This window comes from Dipodomys merriami, unplaced genomic scaffold (genome assembly GCF_024711535.1).
Source record: "Dipodomys merriami isolate MVZ:Mamm:240054 unplaced genomic scaffold, mDipMer1.0.p SCAF_4, whole genome shotgun sequence".
Lineage (NCBI taxonomy): Eukaryota > Metazoa > Chordata > Mammalia > Rodentia > Heteromyidae > Dipodomys > Dipodomys merriami.
Window position 1 is genome coordinate 91,577,215 of NW_027205603.1, and position 27,942 is coordinate 91,605,156.

Genomic DNA, 27,942 nt, shown 5'->3' on the forward strand with positions numbered 1-27,942 from the left:
AACCATGGTAGGCCAGCTGTGATCTCAGTGTTCCACCAAAATGTAAGTTGAAGTTTAACCGCCGATGCGGGACCTTTGGGAAAGGCTCAGATCGCAGAGCTCTTCACACGTGAGTGAGCTGAGTCAGTCATGAATTAACAAATCAGTGAGTTACTGTGAGAGCGGCTTTGTTTCAAAAATATACACCGGGTTTGAGGACCACTGGTTCAGGCCTCTCATCCTCACTTCTGAGGGCCAGAGGACTGTCATTGGAGGATGGCTCTGGCAGAAGAGTTCACAAGACTCCATGTCCAAAATAACCAGCAAAAAGCTGGGTGGTGTGCATGGTTTGAGTGTTCCAAGGCTAGTTGAGCCTAGGTGAGCCAGAGCAAGGAACTGGGGCTCACAGGCGGGTATGGCAGCCCCGCCATGAAAAAAAATGCAAAGGGAATGGAAAGCATTTTTAAGTGATGATGTATCGCATTCATGTCTTGAAAAGGTAGGTCAGCAAAGTGATTTTTTTAATAAATGCGAGTGTTGATTTCCTTTCCCCTTTTATAAAGAGTAGAGCCTCACATCTCTTTTCAGTTCCTCAGACTCCTCTCTAGTTATCACCCTGGGGCCCTGTCCAAGGAGCATGAATGTGAGGCAGGAAAGGACGTGAAAAGGCCTCCCAAAAATCCTTTTCTGTTTCACTTATTGGAAAATATATTATAGAAGGATTGAAGATGATCCCAAACTGAAAATGCAAACATTAACCTTCAACCTACACACGCAGGACTTCATGAGTCCAACAACTAGTCTCCTGCCAAAAGGCCTTGGGGGGAGCTAGGATGGAGGAAGCATCAGGGAAAGTCACTCTGCTCCTTCATGAGACATAATACGTTCTGTTTTGTTTTCTTGTTGTCCTTTTCCCTTCCCCACATTATTTTAGTCGTTAAGTCATTGTACAGCAGGGTCTTATTCAGCATGTCACTGTATGGGCACAGTGGGCATCTTGATCAAGTTACCCTTTCATCAGTCTTCCCATATTCCCCAGCCCCATCCACCCCCTCCTATGCACTCATCCATTTCCCATATATACATTGAATATGAACACTGCACTGTTGTCATTTTTTTAAGGGATAGAGGAAAGAAAACTTAGAAGAAAAGCTTTACAAAAGCAACCTAGCTCTCCCCCGCGAAGGAGCATCCTCTGATACAGGCTGAAGATGGTAATTCAGGCCTAGAAATGGTCAGTGAACATGAGCATTGACAGACACAGAGAGAAATGGGTGGCAGAGAACCCAGCACACAGCCAGGTCAGGCCTTCCATTCCCTGCAGGTCAGGTCTCGGTGGACTGCATCCAGAAGACATTGAAGTCTTGGTCTCTTTAATTGGCAAAATAAGGTAGCTAAACAGAAGAATTAAATGGGAACTTGCAGCTATGAAAATCCCAAGGCACCTGTGTGACAAGAAAGGGAGGAAGCCAGGTGCCAGTGGCTCACGCCTGTTATCCTAGCTACTCACGGGGCTGAGATCTGAGGACTGCGGTTCAAAGCCAGCCCAGGCAGGAAACTCCATGAGATTCTTATCTCCAATAAACCACCCGAAAACCAGAAGTGGCGCTGTGGCTCAAGCGATAGAGTGCTCACCTAAAGCTGAGGAGAGCAGGGACAGTGCCCAAGCCCAGAAGTTCAAGCCCCACGACTAACAAAACAGAAAAAAGAAAGAAAGGGAGGAAATGACACCAGGTGACCTGGGAGAGCCTTCTCCAACCTCTGTGCATTTTGGAAACGTGAAGGATCAGACAATTGGCCTCGTGGTCTGGTCACGAGTCCCTTTCCACTCCATCTGAGTGCTGGGTTCACTGCCACCCATTTCTCTCTGTGTCTGTCAATGCTCATGTTTACTGACCATTTCTAGGCCTGAATTACCATCTTCAGCCTGTATCAGAGGATGCTCCTTCAGCGGGGGTGCCTTGAGTATTCTGTTTGGAGTAAGTTAACTCCTGTAACAACAAAAGCAAATAAAGAAGACCAACAAAACATAAAAGACAAGAACTCTCCAGCAGTAAGGTGTCTGTGAATATTTCTGGGAGCAGAGAAGGAGGGACCCAAATTCCTGCAGTCCAATGCCAGGTTCCTGGGCTTACCTCTCCACCAACGGTGTGCTGCTTGAAAGCTAGCTTCAGAGTTTTCTGCATCCATAAAGTGAAAATTAGATTTAGTCATATTCCACTAAGCTTTGAGTTTCTGTTTTGTTCAAAAGGGAAATTTGAAAAGGAAACAGGCATTGACTAAAGCATTACTCCTGACGAGGAGCTGGAGTTTAAGGGTCAGTGAGAAGGGTGGGCATCATTTCTATCAGCCCAGAGAGCTCCCTGCTCACTCCCTCACACAGAGGGGCAAGGGGCGTGTCTCTGGAGTGGAGGAGATCTCTGATGAGAGAGCACTAGAGAAGACTGTGAGCATGAACAACACTGGATAACGTGAGATCAGGAAGGCACCGTGATGGGGAAGAAAGACTTCAGGCATAGACCATGATTCTGCACAACCCATTAAGCCCTGAGTGTGATCCACATTCATTCAGTCACTAATCACATTTCTTTTTACTGTAGTGGAATCGGAACTCAGAACCTTGCATTTGCTAAGTAGGGTACTCTACCACTTGAGCCACCCCTCCAGCCCAACTCTTCCCATTTTTATGAAGAACATACTGCATACTCTAGTACAGAAATGCAAAAATCAACAACGGTCCACAAACAAACATTTAAAAAAAATCCCTGCCTTTCTACTCATGAGAAAAGTAGATCAATAAAGTAAAACAGCTAGTAAGCTGAGGGAGAAGGATGAAGCCTATGTGGGTTGTGAGCTTTCCAGGGCACGAGAGAAGCAATGTAATTTGAGATCAAGCATCCAAAGGAAGCCTGGTGAGCGGGAGAAGTAAAGGCCAAAAAGAAGAGAGCAAGCCTCATCTTCCTGGAAGAAGAGCACAGGGAAGAGGACATGTCACCCAATGGCCTGAAGAGTTAGTGTTCTTGGTGATAGCCACTTTTGACTAACAGGAAATAGCCTCAATGTAATTTTATCTTGCATTTCCTTTATGGAAATGAATACATGTTTCACCTTTATTCACTTATTTACTAATCATTTGTAGTTCTCTTTTGAGAGTTGTTTGGGAGTGAGAACTACAGTAGGGGAGAAGGAGAGAGCGAAAGAAAGGTGAATATGATCAAAATCCTATGAAAATAAGATAACAAGACCCCTCCCTCCCATAAAAGAGTGTTTAAAAACAGGAGGATAAGAGGGTAATTGAATAAATGAATTTGGCCAAAAGACCTATTTGCATATATGGAAATGTTACAATGAAACCCCTTATGTTAAGCATAAGGAGAAACACGGTTTGGTAGGGTTCTCATACAAGAACATGAAGAGCCTAAAGTCTCTAGCGGACACCCAAGCAAGTTGTTTAATGTGCATTCTTCAATTCCAATCTAGGGATCACTTGTGTAATTCAACCTTTTTCTTGATTCCTGTCTGCACATGTCTGACTATGCCAGGTCACTGGTTGCCACGTAGACTCTCTGTCTGCAGGTCATGGTCCACCTGCGCTCCTGCAGCAAAGCAGGCAATCTCGGTGGGCATAGAGCCACAGCTCTGGTTACAAGTGATTTCTCCTGGAGATGGACAATGTCATGATCCTCACATTGCCTGGTCTTTCACAAGGAAAGAACAATGGGTACACTGTCACTACTACACAGAGCATGTCCCATGAGCATCCCTGAGTGGTAGAAATAGTGAATACATCAGTCAGACAAGATGGCTTACTCCTATAACCCCAGATATGCAGCAGGCAAAAAGATGAAAGCCTGTGGTTTGCCAATGAAGCATGCATACATGCATACATGCATACACATTCAGTAAGAGAATAAGAATTGAAGACTTGACCCTTCAGTACAAGGAATGGCACATTTTTGACCCTAGATTGTTCTGTGGTACAGTTAAGAGATTCCTACTTTCCCAATGGCCACACTGGGAAGAAAATCCTTAGTCCTTCTCATATTATATACCCAAGAAATAACAGTCAAATAATGTGTCCTCTAACCAAAGGCAAAATAAGTCATTCAGCTCTGTTATCTTTTCTGGATCTTAAATGTACTCCAAAAGCCATCTGATGAAGGCTTACTCATGAGCCTGTTACATGATTGGAAGCTGACAAAACTTGTAGGAGGTGTGGCCTAATGGAAGCAAGTTAAGTTACTGGGAGCATTTCCTTGGGAGCATTTTCTTGAAAGGAATATTGGGATCCCAGTTTTTTTTTCTCTTTCTCCCTTTTGTGTGCTCTCTCTCCCCACTCTCTCTCATACATACATACATACATACACACACACACACACACACACACACACACACACACACACACACACACACATATACATCCAAGACAACAGTGGGTAAGTATCTTCGCTCTACCACGTTCCAGCCATGAGATTCTGCTTTATCAGAGGTCCAAAGTGACGGAGCTAAGCATCATGGGTTGAGTCCTCTGGAACCACAAGCAAAAATGAACCTCAATGGTTTTTCTCAATTCTTTTGTCAGAGCAATGTCAGGATGGTTAACACAAGCCCTGATTGCCCTAAAGACAGGCTGCTGTGAATTCCATAGACACAAGTTCCGGTAAAAGGAAAAGTGAAAGGATCATTTTCTCTTTTATTAATTTGTTCTTTTATCATTTTATACACATCACAAGTTAACACAAAAAAGCCAACCAAGAAGCAAATGTAGAAAAATAGTGGAATTATATTGGCACTAATGATTCAGGTATGACTAAGGGGACTGTTTCACAGACAGTTTTCAAGGGTATGCAGGACATTGTAATTATTGTGTACAGATATTTTCACCAGAATAAATATGCATTAGGATTCACAGTGGCATCAAGCTAGACATCAGGCTCTTTCTCCATGGGATCATAACAGAAGACCCACCTAGCTTCACCCTCTGTAATGTTGGATGCCATATTTAAAAACAAATGTAAAATAAATAATAATTTCCCCAGCCTTTCCCTATGCTCTCAATAAATGGGAGCCACTCGTGGGTCCCTTGGCCAAATCTAAGCACGATAGCTCTTGAAGACACTAGCGGTGTGTCTTTTCATTATCTGATCAATGTTATTTCATCAGTTAATATTAAAAGAAGTGGAAAGCTCAGTAGCAGAATATCTGAAGCTTTTGCATCACAGGATGCGGTGCTCAGAGGAATGCTTCTTGCTAGATGCGACAATACAGCAACCATCCATTTCCTTTGAGAAATTGACTTCGATAATATGCTGTGGGAGAAATGGCTGGAGAGAATGTTGGAATCCTGAGTGGTTTGACTGACATTTCTGGAGCATCTCACATTGGTTTTCTGTATGCAGACCCAGATCGAGACCCAATTCTGGGCACCAAAAGCCCAGAACTGGCACTGTGGTTTGGTTTTAGAGGCACTAGATGATATTATTCACAATGTTCCCCACCTGCTCCCATACTTCATTCTGTCCTGGACTATTCATTCAGACATCTCTTCCTCACCCTGGGTGAAGCGGTAAGGTCACATCAGATGATTCTCTGTATCCCTCACAGCTTAGGCCAGAACCAACCAGAGAACAAACAAACATTGTATACAAAAAATATATATCCTAAAGGAAATCATGAATGAAACTAAAATCACAGACTCTTTAGGAACACACCAAGAAATTAGTATGTGGGACCAAATGAAGACACACTTACTTTAGAAGGAAAGATAGCCAGTTGCCAGTGGCTCACACTTATAATCCTAGCTATTCAGGATGCTGACATCCAGAGAAACATGGTTCAAAGCCAGCCTGCGCAGAAAATCCTGTGAGGCTCCAGTTCCAGAATAACCAACAAAATGCCAGAATTAAAGCATGTCTCAAGTGGCAGAGTACCTGCTGAGCAAGCAAGCTTAGTGAGTCCGAGGCCCTGAGTTCAAATTCAGGTACTGGGAAGAAAAAGGAAAGATACACACACATATACACACACTTACATGTATACATATATACCTATATGTGTGTATATACATGTATGTGAGTGTATATATATACATATATATAAATATATAGGCATACAGTATTAGATGCACCTTGCTTCGGATACTTCTTCCTGGGGAATGAAGGACGAAGCAAGGTATTTTGTCCTATGCAATAAATCTAGACATAAGTTAAAGAGTATTTCATTGCGTCTGTGCTGTTTAGTGCAATAGAAAGGAATATGTAGCAGTCACAGAACTCAGCTTCTAACACCTTATGTTAGATGCCACACAACTCCTACCTGTGGGACAATTGACAGCTTTTCCTCCACTCTCAATCAACAATGGCTTACAGCATACCCTGAGAAGGAAATTAATTTTTATTATCCCGACAGTCCCATTAAACCTGAGCGTGTCCAGTATGGCAACTCCTGTGGTCACGCCGGAAGGCTCTGCCCGCATCTAAAGTTTCAGACGAGGCCTCCCCTTCAAGCCAATGTGACTGAATCACTTTGAAGCCAGGAAGATTTCTTAATTTATTTCAAAGAAGATTCCCACTAGGGAATTTGAGGCAGCATGCCTAAGCTTGACCCTTAGAATCTGAACTGCCTGATCTATGCCAGGTACAGCTCCGGGTCTCTACTTGCCGCTCTTACCCATGTTCCCTAGCTACTTTTAAGCATACCTTTCCAAATTTATTGAACAAATTGGGAAACAGGTTCTTTCCCACGATGTAACACCCATCTCTCACAGAACGACTCTCTCTTCTTGCAAATTCGGAAGCTAACAGCTTCATCACAAGCCAAGGTCAAACTACTTCTGCATTAGAATCCATTGCTGTGGCTGAGAGGAAGGATGAGAGAGGCAAACATACACTTTTTAAGGACCAACCCTTTCCAGCGGATACATTCACGTCCAGGCCGGGTAATGTATGGAGCACCAGGTTTGTGAGAATGAATGAGAGATGGTGGGAGAGCTACAAGGACAGAATGAAGACATGCTAAGTAATGAGAAACGGCCTTGTGGAACCATGAGAACACAGCTCTGAGAGCAAGGCACTGGGCTCAGATTCATCATGACTTGATTCCTGGGTGATATGATCAGTCGTCCCAATGGAGGGAGAGCAGAGACAGGAAGTGTGGGTGGAAGCGATGAATAAAAAGGCATCGAGGGTTAGAAAAGGAGACCTTAGACTGGAAAGACAGAAGCACAAGCAAGAAAAGGACATTCAGCCAGTCATGCAGTTATACTCACTGATAAGACTCATGAAACCACATTTGAAACAGAATAACGTTTCCTAGGTCATATAAGTTATTGGTTAAATAAATGTCTTATATAGATTTAGAAACTCATGGGAGCATAATTTGGGTGTTGAACCCTGTCTTTGATTTTTGCAAGATGAGTGACATTTACAATTATGTAATATCTCCTGATTGGAGGAGCCATAAGAAAAAGAATATATAGAAGGCTGTGAGTTTAAACGTTGGCTCTATCACAGCTAAGTTGTACAACAAAACGGCCAAGTCACCCGATGACCCCTCTAGTATTTGTCTGATGTCATGTTTTAAGGGAAGAATTCAACCAACCTAGCAGAAAAGTTCCATTCTCTTGTTCTTTGTTTATAAAAAGATAGAATGAGCAAAGTTTGTTTTACCTCTAGCTGTTTTTGGTTCTGTGCTGAGTCTCGAAGTTTGAGTAACTGTTTTGCAATCACGTAACCATAACTCCATGCATTGTAACTGGCCATGAAGAAGGGTGGGAGAAGGCAGCCAAGAATTCGATGTGGACCCGACAAAATTAAGAAAAGGGAAGGGAAGGGTGGGTGGAGGAGGGGTGGGAGAGAGTATTGAAATGAGTGGCACTGATCGAGAGGCAGTTTTCATTCACTGCTTTGTTTACTGGCAACTCCTTGGTAGAACTACTTAAAGATAATGACATTAAAAAGGAAATAAGCTAGTGTAATGGTGAGCCAAGAATTGCCTATTTGCCGATGGATGTATCTGTGTCTGGAGATTGCTAGTTCTCTATATCCAAGACATTCCATTTTATGACAGAAATTACTGGGTTACATTTCCAAAAGCTAAATGTACGTACAGAGTCTGGTGCTCTGAAGACTTTGCAAGAGCCCAGCTTTTCTTTTCTGATTGTCTAGACCATTTGCCTTGAGACACACTAGCATTATGCATCATGACACAATGTCATGGAAAAATTAGATTCAAGTGATTTAGGGCGGGGAAGGGAGATAGTCCTTTTAAACACTCTAAAATGAGCAAGAACGGACTCCAAGAGACTAGGGATGATTCTAACTGTTTGTGGCAGTAGTTCTTCACAGATATGAATAACCATGGTCATGTGCAAGCTCTACCGCCTGAATACAGTACATTCATCACAGATAGGATGAGACCAAGAAGTCAAATGGCATTTGAAAAGCAGAGTTCAGAATGCTAAGCAGGAGACACATCGGAATCAAGCAATCCATTTGCTCTCTTCCCATTCTAGAGATCTTGTTAAATACAGATAGCTAAAAAATAAACCAGTGAAATGGTCCATCTTCTTAGACCCTTCTACTGTGAAGGATGATAGGACTTACATTAAGAGTAGGTACTCATTAAAATGTGTAAAGATGAAGTGAGCGGACACAAGGCCATTGATCCAGATGTTAGCATATGCTGCCTAGCTTTGCCAATTAGAGAGGGGCATCCTTCCTAAGGATACAGGGATGGATGGTTGCCAGGATGACATGGGAAGCGTGACTCTATCTGCCTCTTGTTTGCCCTGGCTTCTCGTTTCTTTCACACTATCTGCAAAGACACCCGCAAGAGGCAATGACGACTGTGTATTCTGGAAAATGCACACTGTCAGAGACCACCAACAGCAGTGATAAAAATAAGTGGCAGAAGGCTATCGACTTTAGGATCGCCAGGGAGGGAGATTTGCTACTGTCTCACTCAGGCGAAGGTGGGCTAGCTGCTCCCTACCTTCAGGTGCTCCTGCTTGGAAACATTTTTCTTCTTTACAGAAGTACCTGGGCCTTGTGTTATGATTGCTCTGTGTGCTGCATGGATTATTCCCCACCCGTGCTGTTCAGGGAGCTCCTTCTGACTCCAGTCTATGTGTCCTGTCTATGGCAGCAACTCTGCCCACCACCTACCTTCCCCTTGCACACATAGCTATCTTCCATCCGAATGGAACATTTTGATGTATTTTATGTTCAACACCTGCCTCAGGGCAGATGGTTAGGAAGTATTTGTGGCCTAGGAAAAACTTGTGATTTTGACTCCGTTTCTTCCAGTTTGGGGAGCTGCAGATAGATCAACCGTAAACTGAAGACTGTTTTCCTTGAATATCAAACAGCTTGGTTCAATAGTAGTAATTCAAATCTGATACGAAAAGATCACTTCCTGGCTTTCCTATGCAACACAAGAGCCTATTAGGATTTTGAGCAGCCAATATTCCTTCATCTTAGCCTTCTTATCCAATGCCATTTTTTCCCTGCTTCTCCATGTCAAGCCCTGCAGAGACGTCCGCTGTGCTTCTCCGAGGGAAGGCTCAGAAACGAGACATGGGAGGGAGTGCTCACGGCTTCTCTCAAGGCAGGGGTGAGGTCCCTGCAGAGTCAGCTCGGCAGTGAGGGCAGGTGGTGGGCTTATCCCCTGTCCCTCGTTTCCAAGAGGAAAGTTCTCTATTAGTGCTAACAGTAAAAATCTCCACTTGATATAAGAAAACGCTGCATAGCGTCTAACTTCACACACCTCATTTTTCACTCTCTGCCCCTGCATATTTTCCATCCACCTTCCCTTCTAGTGTACCATAGATTATCTATCTATCATCTATCTATCTATCTATCTATCTATCTATCTATCTATCTATCTATCTATCTATCTATCATCTATCTATCATCTATCTATCTATCTATCTATCTATCTATCTATCTATCTATCTATCTATCATCTATCTATCTCTCCCTTTCTCCTCTCTGTCTCTCTTCTGTCTCCTGTTCAAAATTTGTAATGGCATAATGGATTTCCCACAGCTCACTTTCACCAGACCAACTTTCACCCATGCAGCCTTCATGCCTGGCTTTGTGACCACTTCTGGGAGGGCTTCCCTAAGCACCTGCTACCTCACCGCTGGTGTGGGATAGCTTCTTTCCTCTGAGCACTCATGAAAGCCTACAACTTCTATTTAGTGAGTTCCACACTTGGCCAATTATGTTCTGTTCTAAATTTACAAATATATTTCTGGTCTAGATTGGACCCTCAATGAAAATGTATTAAATGTATGAATGAATGAATGACACAATGGAAGTGCAGCTGATGGCAGCCGGCTGTGCAGGCAAATGCTCTCCCCTGGCCGCTCTCTAAGGCTGCCCCCTCGCCCTTCTGGAAGCAACAGGAGGTGCATTTCCACTGTGTGTCCTACTGTTGAGCTGCTATCTAGCACAGACTGAAGTGACGGCTAATCCTGTGAAGACGGGAATCTAGCTTTTTTCTGTTGCCCCTTTCCTCAGCCTTGCAGAACTGTCCCTTTCAGCCTGTACTGAGCTGCTCACGTGACTCCAGCTTCTTCCGACTCCTCCCTGCTTCTCGGTGTTTATTTTGGTTCACGAGCAACAAATTCCAAATAATTGCAATGTTAGTACCTTTTATTTCTAACTGGTTTTAAGAAACTCCACAAAGTGTACAAACCAAAAAAGAAAAAAAATGATGCTGAGAATAAAGACATACTAGGCCATTATCTTGGCAGGCAATTTTTTTTATAATTTTTATAACTGATAATAGAATGTCCCCTGTTATTTTATACATATACATATAATGTGTTTATTTATAGTTATATATATATATATATGTGTGTACTTTAATAGAAAGAGACATAAAAAAGCCTTTTTAAATGAGTCATGACACATAATACTTGACACTTATTTACAATACAGAGGTGTACTTTCTACATGATTATAGTAGATGCTCAGAGGTGAGAGATGGTTTACAAAGAGAGTAGGACACCCCTATCAAAAAAAGAGGGGCACTATGCAGCTGGACATTTATTGCCATTAGTTCTTACTATGTCCAGACTGCACATGGAAGGTTAAGGTGGCATCTGGGTATTGGAAAAGATGATGGTCATTGGACTGATCCTGTGCCATCACCCCCAGTGACAGGATCTGCCAAGTGACTGAAGAATGATGGAATGCTGATGAAGGGAACTAGAAACACAATATGAAATGTACTCATCAGAGAGGACGTGTTCCCTCACGGCCACAAGGGAGATGCTGCTACAAGCCTACTGCTCTGCAGAGTGCGCAAACACTTGTCTAGATCAGGGAAACCAGCATCAAGAATTGCCCAACCAGGAAACAAATGTTTCCCAGGTAACAAAGCCAAGCGTCCCGCTTAGGAGCAGTCAGAAACTGAACCAAGCAGCAACTCAGGAACTCACGAAGAATATCCAGTGGCAAACCCAAGTGTTCAGCTAAGAACATAAGGAACTTTCAGAAAAGACCCAAGAAAAACTCAAAATCCACTGTAGGAGTGTCTCCCTTGGAATGACACTCCAAGCCCACACCAGCACCATGACATAGATTTGGAAAACCCACAAGCTTGCCTTCTGCAAAGTTGTCTATGAAGACTTAGTTCTTGTGTTCTGGATTTAAATTCAAATGAGAGGGGTTGGTAACTTTCAGAGGAGCCCAGATTCACATGGTATCATTGCCCTGCTATCTGTGACCTGGAGCCAGGCTGCTCTGTGCCTGGGACTGGTGAGTTTGTGCACTCAGAAGGGACTTTCTATAGAAAAACCATGGGCTCCCATTGCTATTCCCCAGCACAACTAAATGAGTCGTTCGCCTGCCTCCTGTGTTTGGGACTATGTTAAACATCTTGGGAACTTTCAGAACTTCCGCTGGAATTCACTTACCCAGAAGAACTTGTGATGCATCTTCAGTCTGCCTTCTGTTCTGTAATCTGATCTCATTCTCATCCCTATTACTCACTTGGCTTTAATGGATGGTGACCTTTCCTAGCCCTTTGTTTTCCTAAGGCAAGAAGACATTTCTGGTGGTAGATAACCAGCACCTGCCTGGAGCCCCCCCTGAGGATTCCATCCGGCACTCTTCCATTTAGATATCTTTCTCTTTCCATGGATAGGAGCAGCTGGCCATGGTCCTGGATTTTTGTGATTGCGTTCCACACTAACACAGCCTTTCTTTGGAAGCGTGCCATTGGAAAGTGCACACATTAGTGCACGAATCCCCGTGTCCCCTTCTGTGAGTGTGCAGTCTTGCTGTTTTCCCTACTGCAGACAGAGATCTAAGCAAAAACAATTTGTGGACCAGACAATGCATAGAAAAGGTGTGAGAGAGTAGGCAACATTCAGTACAGTTCAGTACATTCCCTATTGCTGGTTTGGTTTGTAACAAGCATACATTTTGTTTGTATATACCCAAAACACCCTTCCCTCTCTGCTCCTCCCCATTCCCCCCTGCCTCTCACCCCACCCACTGCTGTTACAGAATAAAACGGGGCTTGGCCGCACATTCCTTCATCCCTTTCCTTGTTTAGAAAACGTGAAGCGAGAATGACAATATGGATATCACATCTTTTGAAGGAGTGGCACGTCTGACTCTATGGAGGATTCTATTTACACAAATATGTTCCATTTCTGCACAATGGGTAACCTGAGTTCTGAAATGCTTGTCTGCACTTAAACCAAAATGATAAAGCTATGAGCTAGTAACAGATTAGACAAAGCTACTTCAATTGGAGCCATCTCTCTCTGACCCAGTGTTTTTCAAAGATGGGCTCTCCAATTCCAAGGATTCTGTTTGTTTTTCTCTTCCCTGTTTTTCTTAGAAAGCTTCTTGAATGAGACTCCAGGAGGCGAGGCAAATTCAAGCAAAATTTGTTGTGTTTGACACTATTTGTTCACCTCTCCCAAATGTCTGAAACAAAAGCACCTCAATGCGAAGTCCCACCCCAGCCTTCCAGCCCTCCCAACCATCCATCCAGCTGACCTCCTGCAGCTCCACCCTGGACCGCACAAGTCTGTGAAAGGGCGTCGTAGCTAAAGAGCTTGATGGATGTGAAACCTGTCCGGAGAGTTACCCCAGGCTGGCTCCCTCACAGCCGCTACTTAAAATAGTTGAGTCCCGCCACCAAGAAAAACTTCTCCAGGAAGAGTTCGGAGTCCAGCACGGCGATGTGAGCAGCACGGCCGATCAGGGTGTTGGCAGTGTTGGGCAGAGCGTGGAACACGTTGTGTCGGATCAGAGAGCAGTCCTTGGCTTCCACCAGAGGGCCCAGGAGGTTGTTGATCATTTCTGCATACACCGGCCCTGGAAGGAGGGAAGAGGATATGAAGGCCTGGGTAGAAGCTACTAGAAACATCTAGAGAGCAAGACTCTGCATGTTCACCAAGGGGCAGAGTGTGAAGATCAGTTCCCTTTATAGGATATAAAAGAAATGAAGTCAAAGTTCTCTTCCTCTGGTTAGATTAAAAGCTAGGGGCACTCGAGGGTTTCCACATGACGGCTTTGTGGTCTGTGCCTGAGGAGGCGTGGGAGTGGGGGATCAGGAGATCAGAGGAGGGCTGTTCTCTCCACGGAGGGCCAGGAGGAAGAGAAGGGAGACACCCGCCAGGACAGTCACTCAGAAACCACACAAGTCCCACTGCAGGAGATCACGTATCGAGACACATCTCAAGAGATCCGTGGAAGCTAATACCTATTGATGCCATGTCTCCTACAAGTCAAGTGGCATTTTACTGGCTCCTGAGCACCAAGGAGAAGAAAGAAGAGATTGTAAGGTATAGGGTAGTGGTTGTGCTTTATCTTTTATAATTGTACATCAGAATTGATTATCCTTTCTACCTAAGAATTAACGGGACTGTGATTTTGCATCAGGCCTGGTAGGTAGGGGGCGCTCTTCTAGCCACGTAGAGATGAGTCAGTCATTACTAATGGACCAGTATGCGCACTGAGGCTGAAGTTCGGACCTGGAAGGCCTGTCTGTGCTCTTCCCGATCATGATAACTGCTGAATCGTGTAGGGACCTGTTCTAGCATGAACCAGAGGGCTAGAGTGCTTAACATTGACTCACTGGGGCAATCCTCCAAATAATAGGATCTGTTTCATAAAGTCTGCACGATGGCCTGCATTTATACACAGAACGGCTCTTCGCTGAGTCTGGCAGCTGGTCAGCCTACTCCAGACATTCCTCCAAGCCCTCTGCTGTCCTTTCCCCCAGAGTTATCCAGAGTTATCCAGCCATTTTTGGATCTGCTCTCCTGGACCAGGAAGGGCAGAGAACTTCACACAGGGCCTGGGCCACTTTAGTCTTCTCACCCCTTCCTCAAAGTGTTGGTCAAAACCTTTGAGGCAGAGAAGGTAGAGATATAAATTGAAATAATTAGGAATCTGATTTTTTTAAAAAAGAAATTAGTTAAAATAAGAGGTAAAAATCCTTCCTTAAAGTGTCTATTGCGATATGAGAATAGTGGTTATTACCTATTACCATCGCTAGGGAGAGGCTGAATGGTTATCAGCTATAAAACAATTTACATGCAGAATGCTTGTTTCAGAAAAGAAGCGAAAACCAGTCAAAAGTTGACATGAAAGGAGTGAGCCACATAAACCTTTCTTCACAGGCTGGTCTGCCGGCTCTGCCCTTTGAAAAGGATGTTGTGGAAACCACAGGATTACAAGAATACTACACGAATGTTGCCAAGCAACAGGAGCAGAAGCATCTAATGGTTGTGCCACTGTCAGAATGTGTTTAAATTATGTGCGCAATGAAGGCCAACAGGCCATTAAAAAATAAAATTAAACAGACAAAATCATTCAAAATTCACTGAGTGAATCAAATCATTTTCCACTTCAAGGAAATTCTCAACAATGTTTTAAACATACATTGCATAGCCTTCATTATTTTTCTTACCTAAAGCACTGTTTCCATCTTGATGAACTCTTGAGACTACATGATACGTTAGTCGTTGAATTAGAAGGAGAATACAGAGAAGACTGGGAGGTATTGGAATTGATGGGGTATGGTTGCAATGGTTGGAAGAGGTGAAACAAATCAAGACTCAAGATGCACTGCACTCATAAATTGGTGTATTCACCTGAAACCTCTTTGTACAACTACTTAAAGATAATTATTTCTAAAAAAGAATGTTTTGGAAAACAGGACTATGGGTACTTATAAAACAACACACACACACACACACATACACACACCCCAATATGAATTAAACACCATGTCAAATCATTCCATTTGTCTTAATTGATCAACTAAGTCACCATTTTTGAGGCCCATTTGAAAGCATGACAGAAAACATTAACTTGGGGAGAGATGGTACCACTGTCCTCATGGCGACTGACAAGATCCATCAAACATTAGCATCCTTTGAAGAAGAACAAGTTCCATGACACACAGTAGGCCCTCCTTCCTCTCAGCCACGGGCCACCTTGGGCAACGTCTAAAGAGCAAAGCCCAGGCTCTGGAGGAGGATTTCCTGTTCCGGGGCAAAGGTCCACAAAGGGAGGATCTGACAACCACACACGATGGGCAAGCCGCGCCTCACGTCACGCTGAGATTAAAGGCAGCGCTCGGCTGCCCGGCTGCCCGCAATAAGCACAGTCACCTCCATGAATCTCATCTCGCTTCTGAAATCCAAAGACCCCTTTCCGAAGTCCAGGGCAGCTTACCTGTGTGTCTGTCCTTCAGGGCGGTCTTGCACATTTCGATCCGGGCCGAGTGGAAGGGCACGTAACGATCTTGAGGAGAAGCCACCAGAACGACGTTTTTAAAATACTGCAGGCCTGTGAGAAGCCGGGAGAGTACGCTTTGACCTGGGTAATCCGGTCGATGGACGTGCCCCCCCCTGGTTTGCACACAGTTTGTGGAACACACCCTCGGGAAGTTCCGAGGGGAGGAGACAGCAGCCACGCAGCCAGCATGTCAGGCGCTGACCGAGCTCAGGAGCGGGGCCTTTGGGAAACTGAGGGAAGAAGCATGCAGAAGCGTGGGCCTTGCGCACTTCGCTGGGAAAGAGAACTCTGTTCTTGTCAGCCATGGGCGCCAAGGAGACCCACAGCTAGCTACTCAGAACAATGGGGGGGGGGGAAATATATGCAACTAATCATACAAGCTCAATAAAGCAGATCATTTTGGTGGGCTGGGAAAATTAAGATGTCTGTGAGGATGGAAATTAGAGATTTCTAGGCTTCCTTCTTCCTCTTCCCCACCATTCCTTTACTTCCAGCCCCACTGCATCAGCCTGGATGTCCCCTCCCCATGTCCAGCCTCATCTTCCTGCATCTGCTCCCAACACAGAGACCGAGGCATCTTCCACACTGGACACCGCAGTGCTGCCTCAGAGCTCATCATCATGTAGCTCCAGGGAAATGGAGGGAAAGCACCAGCGACCTGGGGATCACCCTCCTCCTCCTCCCCTCCCCCCCCCCAGCACTGCTGGGCACAAGAGCAACCTACAGCTCTCAGACATCCAAGACTAAGTCTGTCTGCATCGCCGTCTGTCCGCTCTGGGGGAGAGTGGAATAAGGTGACTACCTTATAAGACCAGCCCAGCTTCTGAGCTCCCTATGACTGGAGGCAGCTAGGACGCTGCGGTAAACACACCACCGTCCAACTTCCCCCTTCTGCCCAACCCTGCCATCTTCTTCTCCAAGTGTCCACCTTTATATCCAAAGGCACAGAGTAGGAAAGGAACAGCCGGAGGTGCTCTGCCAGGTTCACATTCTTGTGGGAGCAAGGGTATCAGGCAGTGCTCACAGAAGAATGGGACCTTGGGTACCCACAGACCAGGGAAAGGCCAGGCCAGCAGCACTGAATCGATCATCAGCCAGTGGCTCTGCTCCCTTCCGGGACACAGAGAGCACTGAGCAACGGTCACTGCTATCTCCGCAGCCACATCCAGAATACGGGCAGGGCCCCCCCACCCCCCCACCCCGTGCCCAATGCCGTCCTTCCTTCCTCCCCACAGCCCGTGGGCCTGTGTGACATGTCTCATGTATTCTTTGGGTAGCTCACCTGGGTGAGGGTGCACGGGTAGAACACTCAAAGGCTGACGGGAAGTAGGAGCTGCCACTCCTGAGTATCCTGATGATGCCAACTTACCTTGGCTCTCATCGCTCTCAGGACACACCGGAGACGCGTGCGGGCTCCAGTAGAAGCAGCTCAGCCTGCTGAAGGCCCTCACCTCACCTCCTCTGAGAGGACTGACATGACAGCGAAGCTAATCTGTGTCCCAGGAGTCAGATCTCATAAGCATGGCCGCAGAAGGCTGCACCCACCTGTTTTTTGGCTTAGCTGGTAGAGGAAACACTTGCGCAAGTCGGCATGATCCCTGAAGGTCAGTTGCAGAAGGGACCCGGACTTCTTCAGTTTCTGCATGAGCCACAAGCCTAGCAAGACAAAGATAAATAAGTAAGTCGGGCACAGGTGGCTCACGCCTATAATCCTAGGTACTTCGGAGGCTGAAATCCGAGGATCTCAGTTCAAAGCCAGCCTGGGCAGGAAACCCCGTAAGACTCTTATCTCTGATAAACCATTCAGAAAACCGGAAGTGATGCTGTGGCTCAAGTGGTAGAACACTCGCCTTGAGCTGAAGAGCTGAGAGACAGCACCCAGTCCAGAGTTTAAGCCCCACAACCAATGAAAGAAAGAAAGAGAGACTCAGAGAGAGAGAGAGAGAGAACTGAGACAAAGCAGAGCAATGTGAGAGCACTGCTCTAAACTTCCAAATAAGAGAGCGGGCGGCATTCTGGCAACTCTCTGGAAAGTCAGAGGTTAATTTCTCCCTGGTGATAACACTGTGATGGCTGTGATGGCAAGGCGGCAGGCAGCAGAAGGGGAATCTGTAATATTCTCCAAACGAACACTATCCACCAAACGAACACCATCCGCGTCTGCAAAGGAGGCTGCAGGAAAAGTCTCCAAGATGAAAATTTTAGAGGAATGATCCTCACACATCACCTGCCGCTTGGTGCCCGCACGCTCTTCTCTGCACTCACACGCCGCTTACTCTGCTCAGAAAACCCTTCCCACCGCCAGCAGCCGGCCTTGGAAGCGCTGCTGCTCTTCCCAGGTGCACTGAACCTGGCCTTGTTACTGTCCCCACCCCGCCTCCAGCCTCCTCCCTCCCCAGAACAGTCCAACGCTTCCAGCCAGAAAGCAGCGCAGAATCGACTCTATTTAACTTTTCAGATTGATTTCCTTTTTCCTTTGCCCACTTAATTGTCACTGATTCTATGATGGAAATATGAAGACTCTCTCCCATATACACACTCATAGGCACACATAATATGCACACATTATATATGTGCAGCACTGTCATATATAGATAGGCAGGTGTGTGTGAGAGAGAGAGAGAGAGAGAAAGAGAGGGAGAATACATCAACCCTCTGTATCTGTGGGTCCCCACTCTGAAGACTTAATCAACCAAGAATCAAACACATTTTCAAATCACTGTGTCTGTGAAGAACATATACAGATGTTATTTCTTCACATTATTTTCTAAACAACAGATGATAGCAATTATTCTCATGGTATTTGCATCATATTAGATATTAGAAGCAGTCTAAAAGATGATTTGAAGAGTACCGATTGCATTTGTAGGTTATATACAAGCACGGTGCCCTTTTGTATAACAGACATATGAATCCTCAGCTTGAGGTCTCAGAAGGGGGTTCTGAAACCAACCTATGCTCCAAAGAGACTGAGAGGGGGGTGGTCTGCGTGGTAAAACATATAGTGTTCCATAAACATGCCCACGTGTAGACACAAACACCTAATCCATAGGCCAATTCTTGTGATGACTTTGGGGGCTTCTTCTTTGAAGAGTTTACCCAATGACAGGGCCACATCTCTAATCCCAGCTGAGAAGAGGCTCCAAAGCTGCAGGCTTCCATCCGGAGCCTCGGCCTCCAGTCTCAAATTCCTGGTGCCCCAGGTCCCGGCAGAGGGCTGCTGCACCTGGAGACATCTTACCTGTGCTGACCAGGGTGCTGTTGTTGTACAGTGTCCCCAGGTGGGGCCCAGACAGCGAAAGGAAGGTGTGGAGCTTGTTGAGGTAATACCGGAACCGGGGCCGGGTGAGGACCGAGCGGATGATGATGTTGCCCAGAGAATGGCCGATGAAGCTGGTCAAGGACAGAGAGGATGCCCGTGAGTGGGCCAGTGTGGGTCACCGCCGCCGGGAGGGCCCACAGCCGTGCCCTCAGCTCCCAGGGCCCCTGCGTCCTGCATCTCCCCAGACCGCAGGGGCACGGGTTCCTGCCAGCTCCCCCTTCCCAGAGTTTTCTAGACTCTGTTGTGAACGGCAGCTCTGTGCCATGCGGTTGGGGAGACGTGTGGCCACAGTGCCACCTCCTCTCTCACTCTACCTGGGAGAAGGAGGGTGACATTTCTGACACCTACCCCTGAGCTGCCACCCCTTCGCCCCCGTTCTTGGGCAGGGTAAAATTGGAATCCTGTAAGTTTGGTCCACGAGGGCACTCAGAACCTGGCCTTGGAATCCCACTCCACGTTTGCTCCTTTCTTCACCACCCTCCCTCCTCGACTGAGCGGCCTCTTCTCTGTTCGTCCTCCGTGGTCTGCCCAGCTGTCCTACTACTCACTTATCCATGGATCCAATATAGCTTACTTTGCAAGTAAATACTTACCGAAACCCTATAGCACAAGCCGTGCACTGCCCTCTCATGATACACACCACACCCACCCAGAACGGAAATGCTACAAAACTGCATTGCCTTACTCCCGTAGACCTCATTTGTGGAAAAAAGCAGTTATATGCTGTCTCTGAGGTCTACACAGGATGACTTCACTGAGAACTTAACTCTATGTCAACATCACATTTGTATGTTTAATAAAAATAGAAGCTACTTCCCTTCATGTTAGTCATTTTAGCACAAGTTACTTATTATGGACAAAGACAAAATTAGCTCTAATGGAAGCCCTCTCCTTGGGCAGGAAATTCATTCAACTCACAGTTGCATCTTCTCCATGCTAGTCTATTTAACAGACTAGAAAACAGTTTGATAGATTTTAAAAGTTTGCAAAAGTAAATTCATGAGTCTTAGAGTAGGAATTCAAACCTAGTGATATTTATAAGTTTAGTACAAAATGGTTATTCAAACCCAAGTATGACAGACATGTTAAACACGCCTGATACTCCCGCCTAAAAGCAATCGACTTCATTAAAATCACAGATTACCAACGTGGTTCACAGAGGCATCATAACAAACTGGCACTGCAAACACTCAAAAGAAAACCACCCATGTTCCCCTCATCATTAACTACCTGTGGTTTCCTTTTACCTAATTCGGGATATGGAGAGATTGTACAACTGAATGTGTTGGATGATTTCATCTAACAATCGATCCGTCATGGTATCAAAGTCTGCAAATGTGTCCATCTGGAAAAAAAGAAAGGGAAGGAGCCAAGGTCAGGCTCTGAGCAGAAGCCATCTTCCATTAAATCATGTGGTGCATTCTGGGAGCATGCCCAGGCTTGGGGTCACACAGTTGGGATCTGACTACAGATCCCAGGAGGAAGTCTTCAGGTAGCTCTTCCCACTTCACAGACTTGGAAACAGACTCACTTCCTCATGTTCTGCCTGAGCCAGCTTTCACAGTGTGCAGACATGGCTTTCTGCTAGCTCTGTGAATCTTCTACATATCATGAGATGGGCCACGGTTCCCTCTTAATGCATCTGTGCCTAGGATCTAAGGCTTCCCTAAGGGAAACCTACATGATCCCCTGATCTCTTAAAGGTAGAGAGTGTGGCCCACCCCTCCCCATCACGTGAAGGATTGATTAAGATATGGATAATATACCCAAGACTGTTGCTGGAATTATCATGGCCATGGAATCTTTCAGAGCCTGTCACTTCATCTGATTGAACACACTCATTGTCTGCAAAACAGTCAGAAGGACGAGGCTTGATTTCAAATCAGAATTGGGACCTCACCAAGCAGAGTACTTTTTAAAAGTGATTTCTTGCCATTTGACCTTCTTATGGGCTTTTCACAGTTAAAGAAATCGTGGCAAGCTATTGTGGATGTCATTAGCACAGAGTGAATAAACACTGCGGTACAGTGACTCCCAGAGACCCAGAGGCAAGGCTCCCGTGGAATCCAGGTTGAATCAAATATAACGGGCTGCATGAAAAAGTTAATGGGAAGAGGAGCAGAGAAGACGGGATCTCTGCCAGACCTTATTTGATAGCCACGCTCGGGTTCCTGAAGAGAAAACTTCTACCAGATCAAGTCAAAGACACAGGGAGGATTAATCGCTCATGTCCCTGCTCCTTCCCTCCAGAGCTCTGGGAAACAGTTTTCATCATTCTTGGCCACATATCAAAATCCAGAGCACAGAAGCTTTCAGTATCTCTGCAATCCCACATGGAATGCCCACATCCAGGCCAGACTGGGCGCAAAAGGGTTCACCCCAGAGCCTCTGCTCCCTCCTCTGTGAGAGTTGGCCGTGTCAATGGTTGCGAAGTCAGAATGAGAGATCAGAGCACCCTGCACATCGCGGATCTCAGATAACGATCTCCCCATTCTGCCTCTACTATCCCTCTTTGCTATGGATGTTATGTGGCCTGGAACACAGGAGGTACCAGAGACAAGCTAACAGAACTAAGCACCAACAGGTCACAAATGTGACAGAACTTTCCCTATGCTTGCTGGCAGATGGCTTTCTGTGCAACTACCACTTTCGATGGTCTTGGGATTGTTGACTTAAAAAGCAATTCTATTCCTCGGTGCATACTCAGGTCTCTTCCACCTCAAGTGTCAGTTTCCTGGGCTGCATCCTGCCAGCCTGTCTTGCTTCTGGATTCACCTCGGTGTCTTTGATGTCAACACCTCCTTAGGAGCCCCGTGGTTCCATCTTCTTCTACCTGCACAGCAGCCCTAACCTGGCTCTTTCTGTTACACAGATGAGGCAGTGTCCTGTCCCCAGATGCCCAAACAGTTGCTGCACCCAGCGGCTGCTCTCCCTTACACAGCCCTCCGAAAGGAGCCGACGCACACACCGACATCAACGCCTACGTTGTCATTACAGTCAGCAGTCACCTCCGGAAGGAAACAAGGCCCACGTGTGGCCCCGTCTGCATGCTCCAGGGCCCCTTCAGTCATACCTGATTCTTTTCCGACATCAGGAAGTCCAGCTTCCCCCCAGGAAGCCCCAGCTCTATGAAGGTCTTCACCAGCCGGAGATCTGCACTGTTTCCTGAAAACCAAAGAGAAGCCCCACCCCATCCTGAATCAGAGAAGAGGTGATCCCAGGCACTTTCTCCTCCCCCCCTTCCCCTCTCCCCAACCGCATGGCTCCCAATGCTTTTAAGCAAATAAAACAAGTCGAGCCCCCGCTGCCCTGCTGTTGCTCAGAGGCTCAGAGGCCGGTCCTGCCTTGCGTTCCATGCAGAAGCCTGGCCCGGTCCACTTCCCCGTGGCTGGTGAACCGCTGGAGGCAGGCCGGCCTCCACCCTCCTGTTTTCCCAGGACATTCTGTCTGATATGGCATGTGACACCAACAAGCCTCCTCTTAAGTTGCTTGTTTCACACAGGGACTATGCAGTGGTGCCACTTTCAGGTAATTAGCAAGAGCTCTGGGTGAACCCATCACAGAGTGTCAGTGCAGTGAGAACCTATCTAGAGAAAGAATCTCCACCCAGCAGGAGGTCATGGAAAACCACCTTGACGGGTGTTGGTGGCACATACCTGTAATTCTGGCTAGGGGGAAAGTACAGGTAAGAGAATTCTAGCCCAGGGCCTGCCCTGGGGTTCGGGAAAGTACAGGTAAGAGAATTCTAGCCCAGGGCCTGCCCTGGGGTTCGGGGAGGTGGGGGAGAGAAGGACATGTGAGCCATATCTGAAAACCAACTAAAGCCTGAAGTGGCAGAGTGCCCACCTAGCAAGCCTGAGGTCCTGAGTTTCAAATCCCAGAACTACAAAAAAAAACAATAAAAAATAAAAAATAAATTAAAAAAAATAAAGCTCCTGAAGAATAGGGACAGAGGAATGAAAAGTTATTCCTTCCAGGCTGCTTCTAATAACGTAAGTATGAATAAGACAATGAGTAGATTCCTGAGCTGCTGCTGCTGCTGCTGCTAATGATGATAATGTAGAAAATAGATTTGGTACAACAAAATCATTCTTCTTTCTGTGTGTGTGCCGTTCCTGGGGCTTCTGCATGCTGTCTCTGAACTGTTTTGCTCAAGGTTAGTGCTCAACCACATGAGCCACAGCTCCACTTCTAGAATTTTGGTGTTTAATTGGAGATAAGAGTCCCATGGACTTTCCTGCCCCAGCTTTGAACTGTGATCCTCAGATCTCAGCCTCCTGAGTAGCTAGGGTTACAGGCATGAGCCATAAAACTTAAAAAAATTAAGAAGTAAAATTAATTTAAAATAAAATTAATTCATAAACAGTATGACTTGTAGATGGTATGAAAATTCCAAGAGGGAACTAATTGGGACTCACCATCTAAGCCGTGGACACAGACAACTAGATGAATGCCATCCTCCAAGTTTTCTTCCTCTTCCTCTGGTGGGAAATATGGGATGTCAGAAGCTAGCACAGTTAAGTCACTGTAGAGAAATCCTTCAATCTTCAGTTCTTTTTTAAATTTTTCTTTGGCCTGATAGAAACTGGAGAATACACTAATTAATCACAAGCCAAGTGGCACAGTTCACATTGGGCAGGAATGAGTTGGGCTGGTGTGCAGGAATGATGCATATCCACAAGTTGAGTATCTGCTTGGTGACAAATGCCAACCATGAGACCCTGGGAGATGCTGGTTCACTCTGAGCAAGAAGGCAGGTGAACATCCCAAGAAAGGCACAGGGATGTGGTTCTGCAAATCGAATAGGGCAGGGCAGGGATGGGTAATAATCCCAGCCACAGGGATCCAAGCGATTCCCTAAAGTGATCTCCTACAGGAGACTTTCCTTCTCCTGACCCACGAGCCTGCTGTGGCTCTGCCTACTTCAGCTGCCCAGCATTGCCTCTTCTAGTCTCATAGCCTGGGCTTGAGCATGCAGTTCTGGAGGCCTGATTTCTTCTCCACCTGACCACAATGCACCTAGCCTGGTCACTGTGAAGATGGCAGCTATGTGCACAGACTCGGGAACCCACATTTCCTCTGACTCAGGTCAGAATCCTGGCACTGGCACCTGCCATTGAATGCCTCACATGAGAAGTGTTTAGGAGTAGAAGAGTTTTGGATTTCACGTTCTTTTGTTTTTTTTCCCCATATTGAAGTGTGTACATAGATATAATGAGGTATCCTGGGAGCAAGACTCAAGTCTAAAAATGAAATCAAGCTTTTGTTTTCTATATGCTTGCTACATACAGTCTACAGGTAGTTTTATGTAGTATTTTAAATATTGATTTTTATGGTATAAAATTTTACATGCCTGGTATTTTGGAACTCCAAGGGTTGTGGATTTCAAGAATACAGGCTTTGGGACAGGTCAGTGGTGTTGTGCTCTTTCAGCATGAGTAAAGTCTTCTTGGCACGGATCTCCAGCACACATTAATTAATTAATTAGTAAGGTTTAGATATGAGTGTGTCAGATTTTGGAATTTTACATTAAGGATATTACTATTATTAGCTGTATCATGATCATTTCCATCATTATGATCAATGCTATCATCACCATCTCTACAATCACCACCACCACCACCACCACCACCATCATCATCACTACTGATGTTTTCCTTGTTCAGAGTGTCTTCTTCTCTAAGAAGCTAATCTAGCCAGGTTTCTCCTACATTCCTTTTACCTTTCAGCTCCACGAAGTGCATGAGAACCACCAGCCACAAGTACCCAGTCAGCATCCTCGCTCCCTGCCTCCAACAGTCTGACTCTCAGACTGTCACCTCCTCAACAGTCAGCACAAACTTAGCCAGGCATCGAACAGCATCTAATTGTACTTGTTCAAGTGATGACAAGAGTCACCAGTGACTCTTTCATTAAGGGAAAAGTCCTAAGTATCGAGCTGTTATTATTTTGGATGGTAGGATATGAGCTTAAGATATTCTGATGAAATGATGCTATTTTAAACTCAGTCAAATGTATCATTTGTAAGTTTGAGAGCAATGTGAATACAAATCCAAAGGGGGGAATATGGGGAAGAAATGCAGCAGAAGGACCAGTGAACTTGATAAGTCAGCTATCTTAAAGAGGGCTCAGGAAGCAATTCCAATGAGGAGCAAATCCTATACCACAAAGTCTTCTTTAAAAAACAAAAACAAAAAAACCCTCTCAAAATGTGCAAAGAACAACTCAAAATGCTCATGTCTGTCACAATTTAAATGGAGCAAAATTTAAATGTCCATCTTTTCCTGATGTAAATAATAAATTCTGGTACAGCCACACAGTGGAAGGCTATGCAAATATTAAAACAGAACGATCAACTTTGGAAGGTATTTCTAAAATATTAATAAGTTTGGGATGGGGGTAGGGTAAACTTATTTAGGAGCTGTGGGAATAATCCTGGTTGGTTTGGGGTTTTTTTTGAACATCAAACACATACATGGGGAATCTTGATATATTAGATTTCTAGGCAGCAAATTGTGGAAGAGCATCCAAGTATGCTATCATGAGCTTGGCTTCTTGATCATTATTATCACCGCCTTAGACTCACTATTCGGCACTTCGGCACTATTTGGCACTTGGCTCACTTAGGTGAGCACTTACAACTCCTCCCTGCTTCACTAGCACGTGGGGAACTGAGCGTCTTGGAGGGGCAGGCGCGCACCGCCGGCTTACCTGGACATTCTCTCGCTGATGTCCTCCTCCAGCCGGCCCGAGTGGGTGGACATGGCCCCAAAGGAGCCCAGAGGCTGGTGGGTGATGGGGGCCGGGGTGTGTTTGGAGGCGAAGCCGGCCCTGGCCGGGGTCTCCTTGGGCACAGAAGAGAAGGGGAGGCAGGTGGCCGTGCAGGACACGGACAGGTTGACCACCTCCACGGTCTTCAGGCTGTCCAGGGCGAAGGTCTCGGCCGGGCTCAGGTGGGCTCCCAGCGTGGCGGGGCCGGCCTTCAGCTCCTGGTGTCTCCAGCCCTGGGAGGGCGCGGCGTGGGGCACGGCGGGGCGCGGGGCGCGCGCCTCGGGTTCCTCCTCCGTGTCCTGGGTGGAGCGTGGGGAGCTGCAGGGCGTGTTCAGGGAGTGCCCCGTGGACCTGTCCTGTGAGCCTTCCACGAGCGCTCCAGGGCGCGACGTGGTCCCAGGAGGCTGGCGTGGTGGTGATGGTGGTGGCTTCAGGTGGGGACCTTTGGTTTCCACACCCGTGGCGGTGTTCTCAGTCCTGCCATCGGGGCCTTCACGATCGAGGGGACCCCTGGCCCCTGTAGGGAGGTCCAGGTACCCGGGGCCCGGCGGCCTGTCCGCGTCCGTGACTGTGCCAGAGAGCTCGTGGCCGGCTGCGCTGTCATGGGTTCCGAAGCCCATGCGGGATGGGGAGCTCCCGCGTCCCGGGGAGCCGGGGCTGTGGCCGTGGCCGTGCGTCTCCACGTCTCCAGCAAAGCCTCCAAGGCGCTGGGCATCCTCGGGACTGCTGATGTGGGGCGCGGACGCCGACTTGGTGAGCCTGGTGCGCGCTGGCTCGCGCGCCTCATCCTCGAAGGGCAGGGAGCTGATGGAGGTGAGCGAGGCCTGGGTGCCGCTGGGCAGGCTGCCGTGGCTGCCCGCGTGGCTGCCCGCGTGGCTGCCCGCGTGGCTGTCGGCGTGGCCCCCTTCCAGCGAGTTCCTGTGCCGCGCGTGCCTGCGCGCCGATGGCTGCGCGCCGTCCCGATCCCCGGGTGGCTCCAAGGCCCGGCTGCGCGCCTCCGACCAGGCCACGGAGCTCGGCTCGCTCTCGATGCCCGAGTCGGAGATGAGGGACGAAGACCGCTGGATGGCCCCGGATGGCCCCGACAGCTCCTCTGTGCTGGGCTTCTTCCCCGGCTCCCCGCGGGGCTCGGCCGGGGTGAGCGGCAAGCTCAGCAGCCCCTGCTGGGCCTCGGGCTCCGCTTCGGAGATGGCCAGTCTTTGGTGACCTCCACCGGCTCCCACTTGGCCCAGCACAGTCCTGTGGGGACCGGAGTGGTCTCTGCAGCCCCGGCTTTCATAGGGGGCACTAGGGAGCGGCTTGGGGTCTCCTGGATGGTGGGTCTTATTGCTGGATTTCACATCAATGTAGGTTAGGGCCGGGCCCCGTCCGTCCTCTGGGCCGGTGCTGCTCCTCCGCGGCGAGTCCACCACTGCCAGGGCGTAGGTCTTCACCGCAGGCCTCTGGCCAGCCCAGCCCTCGTCCTTGGCCACGCCTGCCTTGTTCTGGAACTCGCCTATGGTCAGGTACACCTGAGACTCGGAGCACACGTCCACGTGGTGCGTCGTGGGCGCGCTCCCACCAGGCCGTGGGCCTCCCACGCTCTCCTTGTCAGAGCTCCTCTGGGGCGCTTTCACAGAGGACAGGACAAAGTCTTGCGTGAAAGGTGACTTGGGGGTGACAATGTGGTTCTCGTCTTTTCCTTTCAGATCCATGATTGCCGGGCTTGTCACTGGGACGTCGAAATTAGGGTAAAGACTCAAATTATGCCCTGCAGAAAAAGAAAAGAGAGAAAACGGTGGGATAGTTCCCAAATTGGGGTCCTCACAGTAGCGAATGTCTGCATGTGTTGAACGCAGAAGATTCTGAGAGTGCTCTGTGCCTGCGTCATGAGGAAATTCTCTTCGGATTTTTCAGATTTCCCAACTGACAGAAGTTCTTTTTATTGTTGTTCTCTGGGCTCTATCTTGTTTATGCTAACCAGGTGACTCATGTCGAAACCCGAAATAGTTTATCCTGATGACATACACTGGACAGGGGTGGACAGAGCTGGAGACAAAGTCATATTTGTCTGCCATCTGGGAAAAGACTGAATTCAATCTCTAGTTCAGCGGACCT

General features: G+C 47.0%; 1 protein-coding gene across 3 annotated transcripts in view; it reads right to left on the reverse strand.

The window, feature by feature from the left end:
* Nucleotides 1-4,675: 4,675 nt before the first annotated feature.
* Nucleotides 4,676-27,942, reverse strand: part of Fam135b (family with sequence similarity 135 member B) — a 247,518-nt gene continuing 224,251 nt past the window's right edge. For all 3 annotated transcript variants that reach the window (XM_069991457.1, XM_069991456.1, XM_069991459.1), the window contains exons 13-20: nucleotides 25,786-27,595; nucleotides 23,493-23,659; nucleotides 22,148-22,239; nucleotides 20,322-20,419; nucleotides 18,994-19,145; nucleotides 17,298-17,408; nucleotides 15,690-15,803; nucleotides 4,676-13,319 (exon numbers count right to left, since the gene is read on the reverse strand). In XM_069991457.1, the coding sequence (XP_069847558.1) occupies nucleotides 13,114-13,319; nucleotides 15,690-15,803; nucleotides 17,298-17,408; nucleotides 18,994-19,145; nucleotides 20,322-20,419; nucleotides 22,148-22,239; nucleotides 23,493-23,659; nucleotides 25,786-27,595 (2,750 nt within the window). In that variant the 3' untranslated portion in view covers nucleotides 4,676-13,113. The remainder of the gene's footprint in view (nucleotides 13,320-15,689; nucleotides 15,804-17,297; nucleotides 17,409-18,993; nucleotides 19,146-20,321; nucleotides 20,420-22,147; nucleotides 22,240-23,492; nucleotides 23,660-25,785; nucleotides 27,596-27,942) is intronic.